The sequence below is a fragment of the Colossoma macropomum genome, unplaced genomic scaffold (assembly GCF_904425465.1).
Source record: "Colossoma macropomum unplaced genomic scaffold, Colossoma_macropomum, whole genome shotgun sequence".
Classification (NCBI taxonomy): Eukaryota; Metazoa; Chordata; class Actinopteri; order Characiformes; family Serrasalmidae; genus Colossoma; species Colossoma macropomum.
This window is the reverse complement of record NW_023495737.1, coordinates 38,628-55,829: the sequence shown is the minus strand read 5'-3', so window position 1 is coordinate 55,829 and position 17,202 is coordinate 38,628. Positions and strand designations below refer to the sequence as shown.

Below are 17,202 nucleotides of genomic sequence, written 5' to 3'. Positions count from 1 at the left end.
TTTTTTTATACAAATCTTCATCTGTGCAGCCGGACAGGGCTGTCCTTGACGTATTTTGAGCTTAATAATGCGCAACATGTTTTCAATGGGAGACACTTCTGGACTGCTGGCAGGTAGTCTAGCACCAGCAACCTCAGATAATGCAGCCATATTGTTGTTAAATGCAGAATGTGGTTTTAATGTTGTCATGTTGAAATAAGCATCTGAAAGGTTGACTTGTCAGTAATGTCCGCAATACACATTTCAACTTCATCACATCAGTCCATTTCAGATGAGCTCAAGCCCAGAGAAATCAGCAGTGTTTCTGGATGCTGTTAATATATGACTTCGACTGTGCAAAGTACAGTCTTAACTTGCATTTCTGGATGCATTGGCAAATAGTGTTTAATGACCAAGGGTATGTCAAAGGATTTCAGAGCCCATGTGGTGATATCCATCACAGAAGCATTTTGGTTTTTAATGTTTGATGTCATTATACACTGTAGAGGGTGAAATCCAAAAATCCTAATAATCTCTGGCTGAGGAACATTTATTTTTAAATTGTTGGATTTTTCCTAATGCATTTTTGGCAAAGTGAGGAACCTTGACCAATCCTTGCTCATAAAGGACGAGGTCTTTCCTGGGTGCTCCTTTATATACCATGGCATGATTGCATCACCTGTTCAAGATGTTTTTTAACATTTCACAGCATTCCTATCTCAGCCTTTTTTTGGAACATGTGGCAGGCATCAATTTCAGAATGAGCATATATTTACAAGAATAATGAAGTTAATATGTAAAAGATTAAATATCTTATTTTTGTACTGTTTTAAATACAGATCGAAGTTGATTTATGAATCACTGCTTTCTGTTTTTATTTTCATTATTCTATTCTACTGTCCCAACATTTTTGGAATTAGGTTTGTAATAGAAAAACAGACACATGCTTTGCAAAAGTGGTGGTAATTATTGTTTCATGTCTGAATTTCTCAAATCATTTTTCTTATTTGTGCATCTCATTGTGCTTAAATCTACGAACGTCAGTTTCTGCTTGAATTTGGTAAATAATATATCTGTAGTTTGTGTTGTCTGTTTGCTTGTAACATGTCAGTGTAGAGGTTATGAGAACTCATACCGAAGGAAGAATTTTAACTACTATACCACCCATTACTACTTTTGGAGCATATAGGGAAGAAATATAAATAATTAGATTTGTTGTAGCAAAGGTACCAAGATCAACATTCTTTCTTTTGCATAATGTCTACTTCATGTATCATCTACGACATATGGAAAAAATCTATGGCGATTAAACTGTCCTTAAGTTGGTGGTGCATGTTTGTATTTGATAAAAGTGATGTGGTGAAATAATGACTTGTAATACTGAACGTACAACAAACACTTTTCTTTTTTGATACCACATTTTTCTCCTTTGTTATGCAGTGTGACAAATATCCAAACAGTGTTTTTTATAATGTTTGGAACGGTTGAGTGTACTTCTACCCATGCAGACCTAACAATTAAGGACCAGTTAAGAAAGTGGCCGTACCTTATGATGTCAGGGTTATGTACTGTAAAGTGTCGTCAATATGAGTGTGTTTTGAATTTGATTATCAGAGAGAGAAAAACTGACATTTCGTTGGTGTTCTTTGGATAAATTATACAAAGAAACATTAAATTCACTTTTCTGCTGAGTGGACATGTGCCAGTATTCAATAAAAGGTGTGTTGTGATATTCAGCACATGCAGTTTTATGGTGTACACCTTAAAATACATAACTGCATTTAGATGTCCCTAAAATGTGTAACTGCCAACACATTATTGCTATTAAAAATGACATTCAGAACATTACAGGTATGTACATGTATTATCTGTAACATTTTACTGAAGGGCAGCGTTCATAAGGCTACAAGACAACTACATAAGCCTTTCAAGACAACTGACATAAACTTATGTTAACTTTTATAAACACTTATTCTAACAAGCGCCAGTTGCAATACCTGCTGAGGTGAAATGACCTCAAAAGCAGCCTTTATGACAACTAGCGCTCGAATAAGCCTCTGTAAAAGTTCACATAGGTTTATGCTGCCCTTTAGTAACAGTTACAGTATTGTACATACATTGTTTTTTTTTCTTAATACAATTTTGTGATAATATCATAAACTATTATAAAAGATTAGATCAGTATTGTAATATTTTTTACATCATATACTTTTTACATTGGCACATGCTCACTGCAGCAGACGTTTTACCTGTTGCATCATTAGATTGCTGTACTGTGGTGCTCTTCATGTTGCTGAAGTCATCACTGCACTGATGCTGATGGACCAGTGGGTGGAGCAGTGGGTGGAAAATTTGGTACGATTGGGCACCTCAGCAGAAAATGAACACTAAAGACAGTTTATTTTGGATCAGAAAGGCTTGGAATAACAGAGACAGATGACAGTCAAGCAGAGAGTTTGTCCTGTATTGTTACAGGATGTATAAAGCAGGAGTTTTTATATAAAGCCATCACCGTTTCTTCATTTCTCTCTCCCTCTCTCTGTCTCCCCCTCTCTCTCTTTCTCTCTCTCTCTCTCTCTGTCACCCACCCTCTCTCTCTCTCTTTCTCTCTCTTTCTTTCTTTCTCTCTCTCTCTCTCCCTCTCTCCATCTCTCCGTCTCTCCATCTCTCTCTCTCTCCCTCTCTCTCCCTCTCTCTCTTTCTCTCTCTCTCTCTCTCTCTCCCTCTCTCTCTCACCCTCTCTCTCTCACTCTCTGTGTTCTCCCTCTAGCTATCACTCTCTCCCTCACAACAACAGTTCTTGCCTTCTTCCCTCCTACTCCTGCTATCTCTCACACACACAGCAGTGTTTTTGTTGCTGAAACGAGTCCGCTCTCGGAACATGAACTCAGTAAACCAGAGCATCACTGCATATAAAAACCTTCTTTGCATGAATGATGTAAGAATGGACGCTGCACTGAAAATGTTCAGTCTGTCTCAGAGAGTGGGTGCTGTTGCCACGACAGCAGTAATTGTGTAAATGGTAATTACATCCTGAAGGACGTGATCATGTTGGGAAGCGCACACGGTGAACGCAGCGGAGATGCATCAGTCCACAGCAGTGACGGAGCTGACTGTGTGAATGTGTCTGCTGTTCATTAATACCAGCTGAAATGTTCAGCCTCTTTAGACTGTCATTTATCTCTATCTGTCTCAGGGATCGAGCGATGGGGCCCTCACTGGTGACCAATTTAAGGGGGGGCTGTTAATTCCAGTAACTCATAATATATGGGTTAACATGGTAAAAAATTAAACATGTTAACACTAAAGATCATATTTGTCAATTAACAGTTCCTAATTCGTAGTCTGAAACTGTAGAAACCCAAAGTGCTGGTGGTGAAACCTTCCAGAATTAGTAGCTGTTTTTTTTTGAATGCATTTTGTTTTTATTTTAACCATTGCATTAAATTTAAATAGTTATAAATAGTTAAATAGTTCATCCTGTATTGTTGTAGAAGTGAGCAGGTGGTAATAGCAATCAATATAAAAGACTGAAAAGCTCTCCTCTAGCCTGCGCAGTGCGGTTCACGTTTTAAAGTTGAGAAACCATCAGCTCAAGAAAAAGTGCCATTCACAGCTGACCAGTCAAGAGGACAAATCAGTGTTACATTATTACAGCAAAGAACTGCTGGGTGGATAATGCTGGTAGTGCTACATTGGTACAACAGGATTTGTACAAATACTTTTTTTTTAAGTTATAAATGATTTTGTGATGAAATATCAAAAGCTGTAAAGCTTTAATGGTCCAAGTTGGCCACTTTTTTTAAACTGACCTTCCCATGTTGAACTGAGAATTCACTTTATAAGGGTGTTTTTACAGTGCACATTTAAAAGAGAATTGACCCAAACGTGGGCTACCAAAACTTACAGGTCTAGTTTATTTCCTCCCTGCTCAAGAAATAATAACCACGACCAGCAATTTAATTGTTATTTTCTCGTCATTTTTCTACATTTGCACAGAATCATATGCAGAATTAAACAAAGCGCATATTTTTCTTTGTTTAGTGTGAAAACATGAGCTAAAACACTGAAGGCTGGCCTAAGGCTAGCTTAAATGCGTTAGCAGACATTACATTCTGGTGTTCTTATTGGTCCTGCAGTAGTGCATGGTGGCTTTGTCTTCACCTGGACGAGTAAAAATTCTCTAAAATGATGTTGGCTTCAGCTGCAAGTGTTGCCAAAGACAAAAGATCCCTTACTAGGATTAAAACTACTTATAGCAGCTCGATATGCCTTTGAAAGCTGGAAAACAGGAAATAAACTTCAATAAAATTTATATATACTTGGATACATTTGACATTACAGCCTTAGACAGAACACAGTTTTACCATTATTGCCAGTGTTTGAGTTGCTTCAATGCTGAATGGAAATATAGTGAACATGTATAGCTACAAACATTCTGATTTGGTCTGTATGAAGGACGCCTCCTCTCTAGTCATCAACATGGACAAAATGCTGGTTTTGGCATACTAGAAAAATGCATCAGTTTGTTATGTGTGTTCACCAGTGTGTAAAAGATTGTCAGTTATGTCTTGACCCATTTTTAGGTGATTAGCTTTATAGCTTGTGTTTCTGCATAAATCCTTGAGCTGTTGTCCTGCGCTCATTTATTTGGTGCACACGTGCCTGCATCCCTGTCTCTGCATCTGCATCTCTGTAGTTTCTTTTTTGCCATGTCAGCCATATCATGTGAAAAATTCATGTCTTGTTTTTGTCACTGCAGATAGTCAGATACTCCAAGAGCAAAATATTTGTGAATCAAACAAGCAGCGTTAATAAAGCCATGACTTCAGATTGTGAAATGGTACATTATAAATGGTAATTATATAATGACAGCAGCGCACAATGGAGCTGGACTTCATTCTTTCTGCATTTTAATTGAAAACATGCGGCAGTTTCCTACTGTACAGTGTGCCCTGCCTTTCACACATTCCCACATGTGCTGATTGTTCTCTGTGTTCATCTCGCTCTCTCACTCTCTCGCTCTCTCTCTTTAGCACTCTCTAGCTCTCTCTTTCTCTCTCTCTCACCTCAGAGAAAGGACAAGTGCAGAATGTTAATCAGCTTTCAGAGTGTAACGCTGTGCATGAGTGTGTGTGTGTGGACGAGTTGGACGGCTACGATTGGCTGTTCAGTGGCTGAGCGCAGAGGGAGGGAGATATGCATTCAGAGTGAGAGAGAGAGAGAGAGGGAGGTAAAGGGAGGGAGGAGAGCAGCTCACAGCCTCAATCTCTCTCAGGTCTCTCTGAGACTCCACCACTTTCCATCAGCCACAGCGAAGGGAAAGAAATAGGGAAGGAACAGTAGAGCTGAGGCCAAAAAAAATAAATGAAGCTGCTCGGCTCCGGACACTTTTCCACAGTTCATACCGAACATAGCGCTGGATTATGAAGAAGCTTTGTTCTGATGCTGGAGGCTATTGATGTTCCGAAAAGAAAAGAAAGAGAGGAGGCTTTAAAAGCAGTGCGGGTTGGATTAAGAGAAGAATGACGCATGTCCTGTGAAGCTGGAGTCCTGCTCAGTTCTTCTTTCCAGGAGGAGGGAAGAGGAGGAGTGGAGCAAGGGAGAGAGGAAGCGGGGAGCAACAGGAGAGATCTACGATATTGCAGCGTGAATTTGCACTTAAATTTGGTTCCTTTTCTTCTTTAAGATTTTTGGGGTTTTTTTTTCTGTACTTTTGTTTCGTTTTGGGGTTATTCAGTTTTGGGGTGATTTGGAAACCCTGTACGTTGAAAGGAAGACACTTCACAGCTCTGTTCAGCGTGTATGTGTTTGCATGTATGTGTGGGTGTGTGCTCACTTCTGTTCTGTCATCTCTCTGTTTCCGCCCGTTTCATCCATCTGTTGGATCCTGGCTGTCCTTTCACACTTCTGCAAGCATCCCTTGCCATCTGCGAGTGTGTGTGCGTGAGCCTGCTGCCTCCTGTTGTATCATAGTCACCTGTTTTGAATCTAAGAAGTGGCTTGTTGGTCAGTCACTGGTTTAGAGTGTTGGTGTATAAGCTACAGGTGTGATCTTTATGTATCCCATCAGGTTTCAGCTCTAAAGCTTGTATAAAGAGAAAGAGCAACATTTTCATTTAGGGCTGAACAATTTGAGGAATATTTTTAATTGCAATTTTCTGGCCACAAATTAAATTGCAATAATTTTCTATAAATGAAGGTCCAGGTCTGTTATCTTGGCCATGACAACCAGCAGATTTACTTTTCTGGCTTGAAGCTTCAACGCTGAATGCACTGTGCTCGACTAACAGTTAGTTGTGGTTGTTTTGTTATGTACACAGCGCATGAATGTTTGGTTGCATTCAATTGGTCAGGCTCAACTACAGGCAGTTTACAAGCTTTGTGTTATTAGGATACATTTCCCAGCTTTAAATCTTTTTAAGACAGTGTTAGTAATGTAGGCTATAATAAAACTTGCAGCTCTTGCGATTTAAAAAAAAATCAACTTTCAAATTGCAGTTTCAATATAAAAACCATTAATCTTTCAGCCATATTTTTATTTTTGAATGCATTTCAGATGGGTTATATTACCATGTATATTTAGTTTGTGTATTTGCAAGCCATGGCTCCACTGGGGTATTGGTCTTCTGTTGACAAACATGGTGATAGTTCATTTTATCTTAAAGCAGGTGACAGACAGTTAAGGTAGCACACATGTAATGGAACTATAAGTTTTGAAGGTGGATTATAACCCCTAACAACAGCAACTATATATAAAAAGGGAAATAAACACTGAAACTGGACTTTTTTTCAGTACATATTTTTGTGTTTTTTTAGTAAAGACATTACTTCTATCCGTAAACTAGTTCTTCGTTTTTTTTCTTTTACCACTTGCTTCCATTTAGTCCATATTTTCTTCCTCCCTCTGCTTCAGCTTGAAGTAAAGATTTATTGATTTCCTACACTTTCATCAGCAGAACATCTTTCTGAATAAGTGATTGTTAGATTTAACAACCACTGCTGGAAGATTTCCGTGGCCAGTCGGACTGCAGCATTGGCCACACCACTTGACCTAAACATCCAAAGCCTGTTGGACAGTGTAGAGAATCCTCAGGACTTATCGAGCCTCTTTCAGTTACCATGATTGGCGTGAACAGTCTCCACTCTGCGGGTCGCCTGCGCTCACGCTCACTCTGTTCTGTACGTTATGGGAGAGATTTTCGCATGATGGACCCGTTCCGTTACCCCCGCACGCCCCGCTCACGTTCCCTCAAACCCTTTGGTGTTCCCTGACCTGCTGGGAAAGGCTCAGGATGGCCAGAAGCACCCACAGTTCCGGAAGAGGAAGAGGGTACGCTGGCTTCTCTGCCTTACCTGTTTCTTTGCCTTACCTTTATAACCTATTCATCTGTCACATCTCATTACGTCACTTGCAAGTTCACCTCTATCACCTTTTTACTTGTCTTGTGTTTTCACCTGTCCCAATTTTTTACAGGGATGCACTGATGTGGAATTTCTGAGCCTATAAAAATAATAATAACACACTCATTTCAATGCAGGAAGGGCTTATGGACCAGGGTTGGGAACCACTGCTTTGATCTTTATATATATATAAAGCGCACTGAGCATAAACATATATTAAGTAATTGCATATAGCCATGACGCAGCTAAATAAGTAGCCTATTGTAAGCTTTTTACATTATTTTGCATCAGTATTTTACATTATTTAGTGGTCATTATTCTCTGTAGCCATTCAAAACAGTAGGTGAATGTAACTGGTGTTCCAGAAATAGATTAAGCCTTGTCTTACACTACTGAAGTGTCAGTAGTGATTCACTATTGGAATTTCTTTTTAGTTTAGGCTTAAGCTTGATCTGGGTCAGGGAAACTGGCCTTATGAGTCCAGCACTCTAATCTGTAAAACAGTGCTGGCCCTGCCTGAACAGGAAATGAAATCTCTGATGGAGTTAGCCACTATGCTGTGCATTTTATTGAGTTGAAAAGAACAGAAATGGTTAAGTACAAGTGACAACACATGCGTCAGTGCATGCATTAAATAATAGGTTGTAATTAAAAGATTATGTTCCAAAATGCATTATAGACCACTTTAAAGATTTTTTTAAATGATGTATGTTGTTGAGTGGGGTTTACATTAACAAGAAATATCAATGCTATTTTGAGATGGTCGCCGCATTTATTAGAGAAATAAAAATGTGTTTCCTGTTATACATCAGCTTTTATTCTTAAAAAAAAAATGTATATCCAAATGGACATATATCAGTTTAGAATTTACATTTTCCCATTTATCAGCAAACAATGTAATAGCCACCAATATATCATACACCCCTACTTATTTACCTTGTTTGTCTTGTCTCTCTTGTTTCCCTGGTACTTGTTTACCACCTCTTCATCACCTCTGGTTTTCCTTCACACCTTTTACCTGTCTCACCCTTTTCTCTGTGTTAACATATATGGCTGAAAATGTCTTGTCACACATTTGAGACTCACTTTCCTACAATCTAACCTTCCATTATATTGAAGATCACAATAACACACTATTGCTAATTTATTGTGAGCAGTGCTGTTTTGGACTGTGCATGCATTTGTGGTGTGTGGGAGGGTGATGGAGGGGTGTTAATATCGAAGTGACATTCACTAGTAGATCATTTATAGACGTTCTCCCGCTGGCTTTGTTTGGCTCTAATTGTTGCAGAAATTAACATGTTTGTGAGTATGATTTGTTTGGCCCAGAGGAAAAATGCCTGCTGGTTTCTTTTGGATGATGGCTGATATGTTAAGACTATTCGCCATTGATATTCATACCTCAGGCATATGTAGAAGCATCAAGCACACCTCAAGCATAAACACAAATATATTTCTCACAGAATTAACTATTTTTTAGGAGCTTCACAGAAGTTATGGTTATATGTATGGTTTTCCACAATAGGGTTTTTGGCTGCTATCCCCTTTTTTATATTCCTTCAAATCGTCTCCAAAAAGTACTGCTTTTGTAATCTTGTCCTTGTTATTTCAAGACTGAAAATTTAGTTGTTTACTCACCAAATAAGTGAACACCATACACAAATTTCAGGTCATCATTCGATAAATTTAAAACCATCCATCTAACAATTGATAAATGATAAACAGCGTTGCTAACTAGGAGAGAGGAGGGGTGATTAGCATTAGCTTAACTAGCATGACAACAGCTCTGCTCACCACAGAACATGTTTGAGTCTGGCTTAGTAAAACTAACTGTCTAACATGGTTGGCATGGGGACAACCAAGATGGCAGATGAGCTGTGTCCCGGCAACTGGAATTTTTTTGCAATTGTTACAAGAATTAGAATCTCCAAAAGCAGCTCAAATGGGGCTCAAACTGGGCTACAAACATACAAGTTAAACTCAAAGTTTCAACTGCTCAATGAAGCCATAACTCTCTCCTTGCTACTTTAACATTTCCAAAGTGCAAAACAGTGCTTGTAGAAAAAAGGATGACTTATTTGCACTTCGGCCTGTTTGTTTTGTACTTTGTCTTGTGTGGATCTGCATCTGCATAAGCACCTCGACCTGAGTTCTGTGTGGCTGTGTACAAAACTTGAATGAGGCGGAGACGCACTCTGTTCTCCTTGTGCGTTTTCCAAACTGGAAAGCATCATGGATAAGGTCACAGTTTGCCTGTTTTATGAGAAGCAAAGGATATTTTTTGATAGGTGTTCTGTCTGCTTTTCGTGATACACCCCAGCAAAACAAAAAAAAGCATTGCGCCCGATGTGTACAATTGCTAGAATGTGTTTATTTGGCTGTTCAAGATGAGGAATAGAAATATGACGCATCATAATTTTGAAATACCAGCATCATGTTTGAATACCGCAGTATACCTCATTACCATTATAGCCCCCAACCCTATACCAGACCAAGTAAAAGAGGAAGGTTGGTTTGTCCTCTCTTTACCAAAAAAAAATAAAATTACAAATCATGGTCTACTCTATGAAGTTACAGTACTATAATGGGTTTCATTGTACTGTGATAACTGTTAATTTTGTAAGCCACATGCACACATTGATTATGTACTTTCCATACAGCTGTAAAACTGCACCATTTACTCACATGATCAATCTAAATCCAGAGCATCTCAAGCATCTCACTGATTACAGCAGTTGGCATCTTGTGAACAGCTGTCAGTCAAATTCCAGCTGTCACTCCAAACCCTAACACAGATGCTGAAAAGAAAAGACTAGTCTGTCTGTGATGTTCAGTAGATGTTGCTGTAACACTTCCTCTAGGTTATGGCAACTTGCAGTTTCATAAAAGAGTAGAACTGGGTATCGAAATTCAATATTTTATGTAATTATATCAACTGATTCAGTAATGCTGTGGATCGAAAAACTCCATGTCATTCAAAACCAAAAGTCATGTTTGTGTCAAAGTCTAGACCACTGATTGCTTGTCTAAATAACATACTTTATGCATATTATTAACATCAGCTTTTAGTCATTAGTCTGCAGTCTGCTGTGTTGAATGAATACACTAATTTCCAGCACCTCACGCTAATTTCTGGTTTACGCCGCACACTCTCTCAGCTTGTAATTGAAAAGAAGACATCGAAAAATCATTGAGGAATTTAGAGTTCCTTTAAGAAGACCTTAAGAAATATTTTGAGCGAAACTCAAAATAAAAATTAAAAACAAATAATGGTTTCGGTACGCGAATACTAGCACCTCGAACATTTAGCTGCGTACTTGTGTACCTGTGCACATCTCACCATATTGATGGTACTATTCCTTGTACTGATCACATGCACTATAGATCAACTAAAAACATACAAGCATGTTACGTTCCTTTGTTAGTGTATAGAGCAGGCATCCCATTTTCAGCATGCAGTACTGATCTAAAATGACATGATTCTGAGTTGGTGTCTCTGTAACAAATCATTCTGAATTTCCGTCGAAAGCTTTTGCTGTCAGTTGCCAACCCTGAATAAGGCCCTGTTGCCATGTTGACTCAGTACTGTGATAATTGGTACTGACTGCGTGGTTATTTGTGGTTCAATACTCTCAATGGTGCTTTGTATGGATGGGATCGGGTAGAGGAAACAATCATTCTTTCTGTATCTGTTTCTGTGCCATTATTGTCATACAGTGACAGAGGATATGAGCTATCAGTTGTGATAGAGATATCTCTGACTGTCATCCTCAGAGACTAATATTTGTGGCTAATTACCTGTTGTGTCTCTCTGCAGGCTCTCTACAACTCCATCAAGAATGAGAAGCTTCAGTGGACAATGTGAGTCTTTTGTTTGCTCCTACTCTACATAATGAAAATGGATCCTGTATGTTTTCCTTGGCTGCAGATTCTGCAAGCCGATTGGTGTAGCATATAAAATTTGCCATGACCATATTGTCACAGAACCGGTCCCTCCAAACATTCGATAGTGGGTGCAGTGCACAGTTTTATAGTCCATTAAGGTGATGCCAAAATGGAATAACGTTAAGGTTTATGATGTCATACAGGGACCGTGGAACGTTGGCAGATCAGAGCAGCGAGCAACAGTACATAGACTGCACTGTAGTGGCAGCAGTAATAGGGATGGTGGATGTGTGCGTTGAATTGATGGTAGGTCTGTGTGTATTGATGACGTCTGTTGCGATGATGCTGTAAGGGCGTTACTGTGTCAAAGATTTCTATTCTTGCTTTGCCATCGCAGTCACCAATTAAAGTCCCTGGCTTTCCTAGTGCTGTTACTATGGTTACGCCTCCATGGCTACCGCTCCGCAGTAGCAGCTCTTCTCCTTTGGCTGATCTGAATTCACTGTCTCACACACAACGTACAGCGCACTCACTCGCGCACACACACATACACACCCACACGCAAACAGGCAAAAAACGCACATCAGTACACTCTTTAAAGGGGCCTTCTTGCATCCAGAGTAAAGGTGTGCTTACAGTCCTCCTACTACCTGTCTTAAAATAGCCTCCCCCTTGCTCGCTCGCTCTCTCTCTTTCTCTCACATATACACACACACATACATATACACACACTGCGCTGCAGTAGAAAGGCCAGTCCACTTTCTGCCGCCTTGCTGCATAACACATTGCAATAACTTAGCATTTTTCACAGCTGCACTGTTTAACGCACACAAGCTTGTCGTATTACACTTTACATATCATGTATTATAAATGAAGAGTTGTGATGGTGCGAGGGAGATATATGGCGTGCTGGAAGTACCATTATGATACTGGAGGAAAGAGAGAGACTGCAAGAAACCTGCTTTTGGGGTGGGGGAGGGTGTCCTGGGATGTTGAGGGAAAGGAGAACAGCAGGGATTGATAGACATGAGACATGTCTGCATTTCTTCATGTCGATCCTCTCTCCTCCTTGTGGTTCTGTTCTTGTCAAACACTGATGTAACTGTGTTCATATGTTGCATTACATGTTCAAAAGTATCCAGTCACCCCTTTTAATAAGTGATTAACCTACTTTAAAGCTACACTATGTATGTTTTTTTTGTTACAACTGAAAGAAGTAGCGATGCTGAGTCATGAGAAAAAAGAACATGCTAAAAATATGGTGTCTGTACAGAAGCATGAAATAGCACTTCACAGGTCAACTGTGTGATGTCACGAGAGTTCTTTGGACCATGTCGTGCGTCTTTATGTCTTAACGTCACATGCACAGGCTCAAAAAGAAGCTTGAGCCTGAGAAGAAAAAGAGGAAAAAGAAGCTTGATGTTTATTTAGATCTCAAATGCAAAGTAAATATGATAGTGTTGATGATATGATGACAATAGTAGATCATTCACTCACATCCACAGAATACACGTCCTTCAACAAGTTTTGACAGAGTTCTCTTTTGGTACTCTTTCAACACACTCGCAGCCATCAGCAGTCGAAGGGGTTCAAAGCACAGCCGAAATTACAGAATGTTCTTCTGCGTGAGGCATGTAACTACACATTTCCACCAGAGAGGTCTCCAGATCCCAAAAACCTACATAGTGTAGCTTTAAAATGAGCTTTAATTGCTGACACAGGTGTACAGGTGTACAATGAGATGCTCACACATGAACCTAAGGTCAAGCATCTGCTAGAGGTGCATAAAGCCATTTAGCATTGCACTGTGGAGCAGTGGAACTGCATTCTCAAGAGTGATGAGGCATCAGGAACGCCGCTCCAACTCATCCTGATACCTTCGGAATGAGACAGAGTGGCATTTGTTATCTAGAACCAACATCAGTAATCACCTCACTAATGCTCTTATATGTGCATGCAATCAAATGCTCATAGCAATGTTCCAACATCTAGAGTAAAGCCTTCCCAGAAGAGTAGAGGCTGTCACTGCAGTGAATTGGGGGGGGGCAAATCTAACTCCCCGTTAGTACTCCTGATTTCAGAAGAAGTGTTTGATGAGCACGTGTCTATAAACTTGTTGTTTGAAGTTTGATGGTTTGTTTTGGTCACTTACCTTGATTGTATTTCTATTATGAGTTTTGCTCATTAGGTTAATAGTAGTTTGGATAGAGGTTGTGTTCTCTGATTGCCTTCCAGTGAGACACAGATTGAATGAGGCTGTGTGTAGAGATGCTTGGCTGGAAGAGCTTTGTGTTTTATCGAATTTGGGTCGCCTGCTTGAGATTGTGCCAGAATTTCATTGATCTTTTTTTTCTATATGAATGTGTAACAGAGTCCCAGTTCTGCCCTGTGGCTGTCATTGGAGATATTTCTGTCATTCTCCTTGTGTGTGTGTGTGTGTGTGTGTGTGTGTGTGTGTCTATGGTACTGTGCAAAAGTCAGAACTCACTCTTTCAGTTATTCATTTATTTAACATCCAGTCAAAATGGCCATTCAGTACATGTCATTCATTTTTCAGGAGATTAAATATAAAGTAATACACTTTCCTTAAGGGGAAAGCCAAAAAAACAAAACTAGAATATAAAAACTGATTCAGCGATAGAGTGTCAAATGTGACTCCTAACAACCATGCAAGACCTAGTAAAGCACCAAAATTAACCCCCTCGGACAGCGCTTCTATTAGATGAGAGAGAAGAAATCACGTTCCATTTCTTGCTTCAGATCTGAAAAACTCTGCAGATGTTTCTGTTCATCCCTCCTCTGTGAGAACAGAAGCCACTCCAGAGTCCAGACCTCAACATCACTGAATGTGTTTAGGATGTTTGGGATTGTGGGAAACTACAACCAACTAACAATACAACCAAATTCTAAGACGGAACTTTGGAGGAGTGGAAATATTATCTCTGCAGATTTCTTTGTATGATGGAAAGCAACTCCCAAAAAGAATAATAGCTATAATAAAGACAAAGGGTGGACACACTAGATGCTGAAAAATGTATATTTTTAGTTGTTACTTTCTAGGAAATGTATTATATATATATATATATATATATATATATATATATATATATATATATATATTTTGCTGGAATAATTTGTACCTAATGGCTGTTTTAATTGGAATTAAAAAAAGAAAGACTTTTGTACGCTATTGTATATGGTAGGTGGACTGACACTGCAAAAAATGGTATCTTGTCAAGTAAAATTGTGTGAAATATAGTCAATAAATCTAATATTTCTTTGGTTGAGGTTGTTGTAAACTTAATTTAAGACTAGCTTATTTCTAGACATTTTGTACTTGTTTTAAGCCATTTTATTAAGTAAAATTATCACTATATTGGCAGCTAATTTTGCTTGTTTTAAGAAATGTGCTTGAAACCAGCAAAATTATCTGCCAGTATAGTGAGATAATTGTACTTAATAAAATTACCTTAAACAAGTGTATAATGTCTAGAAATAAGCTAGATAATCTAGTAATAAGTGCATGACCATCTCAAAATGGGAAATATTTGACATACCGACTAGATTTGAGATCATTTTACTTGATCAGACACTATTGTTTGCAGTGAAGTAAAGTGGCAAGTGATACAAACATGATGTGAACATGTTTTAAGATTTGGCGCCGTGTTTGTTTAAGCGTCAAAATGAATGCTTTAAGGCCTCTTTTCCTTTTTTGGAGCGTTGAGATTGAGAGGTGAGGTTGTGTGAATGTGTTAAGTGAATGTTTTAAGCAGTCTTCCTGTCCTCATTAGCTGCTGCTCTTCCCTCTGCATGCTGTTCTTTTAGGCCTAATCATTGTGCTCCTCAATAATTATACACTTCACCCTCTGCCCTCAGTCGGTCAGTCTGTCTCTTTCCTGCTGTCCTTCTCATTGTCTTTCATTTTTGTTTCTTTTCTTTTTCTTTACTCCCCTCTCCAGTGATCAACACATTACAGATTAGCACAACAGTTATGCTCGTTTTTCACTGTGGAAGAAAACACACGTGATTGCAGTGTATCTCAGGGTGTGTAATTAAGCATTAGGTGTTTCCCTGAGCTGTTTCTGAATCTGTATCACCTTTTTTAGATTTCTCTTTTCTTTGTCTTTCGCTCTCTCTCGTATCAATCCTCCCCCCTTCTCTCTCTATTTTTCCCTTTGTGTGAGCTAAGGCTGGCAGTTACCAGGCAACAAGCTTGAAGTTTTCTGCACATGCTCTGTCAGTCTGCCGTGTTTGTGTATGTGTGATTGAACACTTTTTCACTGCCCACTTGTGAACAAGACACTTAAGGGTCAGCGTTTGGTTAAGGTCCATTTTAGCTGTTCTGGCCCTCACTTTCAGAGCTGTAACATGGCAGAATGTTTTAACAGGACTACTGTGTTGATTTTGACAGAATACACCAAACTACCCCACAGCTATTCTATACAAATATACATGAAACTAGAGATTCCAGACCTCACAACCATTCAGTTTGAATGTGATTCTTTAGGAAACAATTCAAAGCGTGGAATACAGATGACCAAAATAAACAATATACCTGGAAGAACTATTAGCACAGTAGTAGAATGGCTTTTTAATGGTTTAAAATAGCCCAATATATCTTTTGTGGAGGGGTGGGGTGAATGAGCACACAGCTTTATTGCATGTTCTTAAAATTGTTTATAACCTCACATTGTTTTGATTTATTTGTACACGTGGTTTTTGTTTGCTTACAGTCTGTGTGCTTTCATCTGTGCACTCATAACTGGATTGTAAATGCATTTGTGGTTTAAATTCATGCAGTGTGTTCAGGAGAGGCTGAGTGAGGTGAGAGGAAGGACAGTAGCACATTTTTGGGCCTTTCGAGGTTCCGTAGCAGTGTTGGCTCCAGGCTGGTCCTGTGGCAGAGACAGGCTGGCAGCTTTTCCCCAGAGAGAGACGTCACGCGGCCTGACTGAGTATAGCAGGACCTCTCTCTCCTTCTCCCTTTTACTCACCCTTTCTTTCTTTCTTTCTCTCTTTCTTTATTTCCCTCTCCCTCTCTCTTTTTCTTACCAGATCTCTCTTTTTCTTTGCCTTCCTCTCTTCCTCTGTTTCTCTCTTTTTGTCTTCTTCTCCTGTCTCCCTTCTTCTCCCTTCCTTTCTCTTTTTATTCTGTTTCTTTCTCTTACTCTTTTTCACTTACTCTTTCTTTCCCTTACTTTTCCACTTACTCTTTCTTTCCCTCCTTTTCCTTATTTCTTTCTCTTAATATTTCTCTTAATGTCACTCTTTCTCTATTACTTTCTCTTTTCTCTTTCTCCTTTTCTCACTCTTTAGATTTCTAATCTTAGTTAAAGATTTCTGTCAGAGACAAAGTGGTCAAAGTGATGGTAGACATGCAGAATGATTTAAGCATATTTTACAAGTTATACTTTACAAGCTTAGGGGCAGAATTAATGTGAGCTAATGAACAGCTGAGGTATGAAAGAACTGGTCTTCATTAGGACTGAATAAAAGTCTTCAGCTAACTGTGGCATTTTGGGTTCTTACAAGAAAATGGTTGGTTTGCAGCACAGAATGATGAAAGATCTTTTTATAATGGCAGAGTTCTCTCCTGTAGGGAAAAGATCTTGGCTTTAGATCTGCTCAGACTGCAGAGGAGAGAGATTACTGTAAAAGGAGAAAGAGAGAGAGAGAGAGAGAGAGAGAGAGAGAGATGGTAGTGTTTAACATCTCTACATACACATAAACAAATGCACGTACACATTCCCTCTTAACACGCAGTCTTACATGCCATCGATTGCGAGCGTGTCTCTCTCACAGGGGAGGGTGGTTTGATCAGAGAGCGTGAAGTGGAGGAGTCCTCTGGTGAGCACAGCACAGTGAGAAGGAGAAAGAGAGAACGAGAGAGAGAGAGAGAGAGAGGCAAAGGGAAGAGTTTTCTCTCACTTCAGA

The 17,202-nt window shown here is 39.2% G+C and overlaps 1 protein-coding gene across 1 annotated transcript in view; it reads left to right on the top strand.

Moving 5' to 3' along the window:
• The window catches only part of LOC118802900 (PH and SEC7 domain-containing protein 1), a 57,910-nt gene that overhangs the window by 25,643 nt on the left and 15,065 nt on the right, over positions 1–17,202 (top strand). Inside the window, exon 10 of the mRNA XM_036563324.1 lies at positions 11,201–11,244. Coding sequence (XP_036419217.1) covers positions 11,201–11,244 — 44 coding nt within the window. The remainder of the gene's footprint in view (positions 1–11,200; positions 11,245–17,202) is intronic.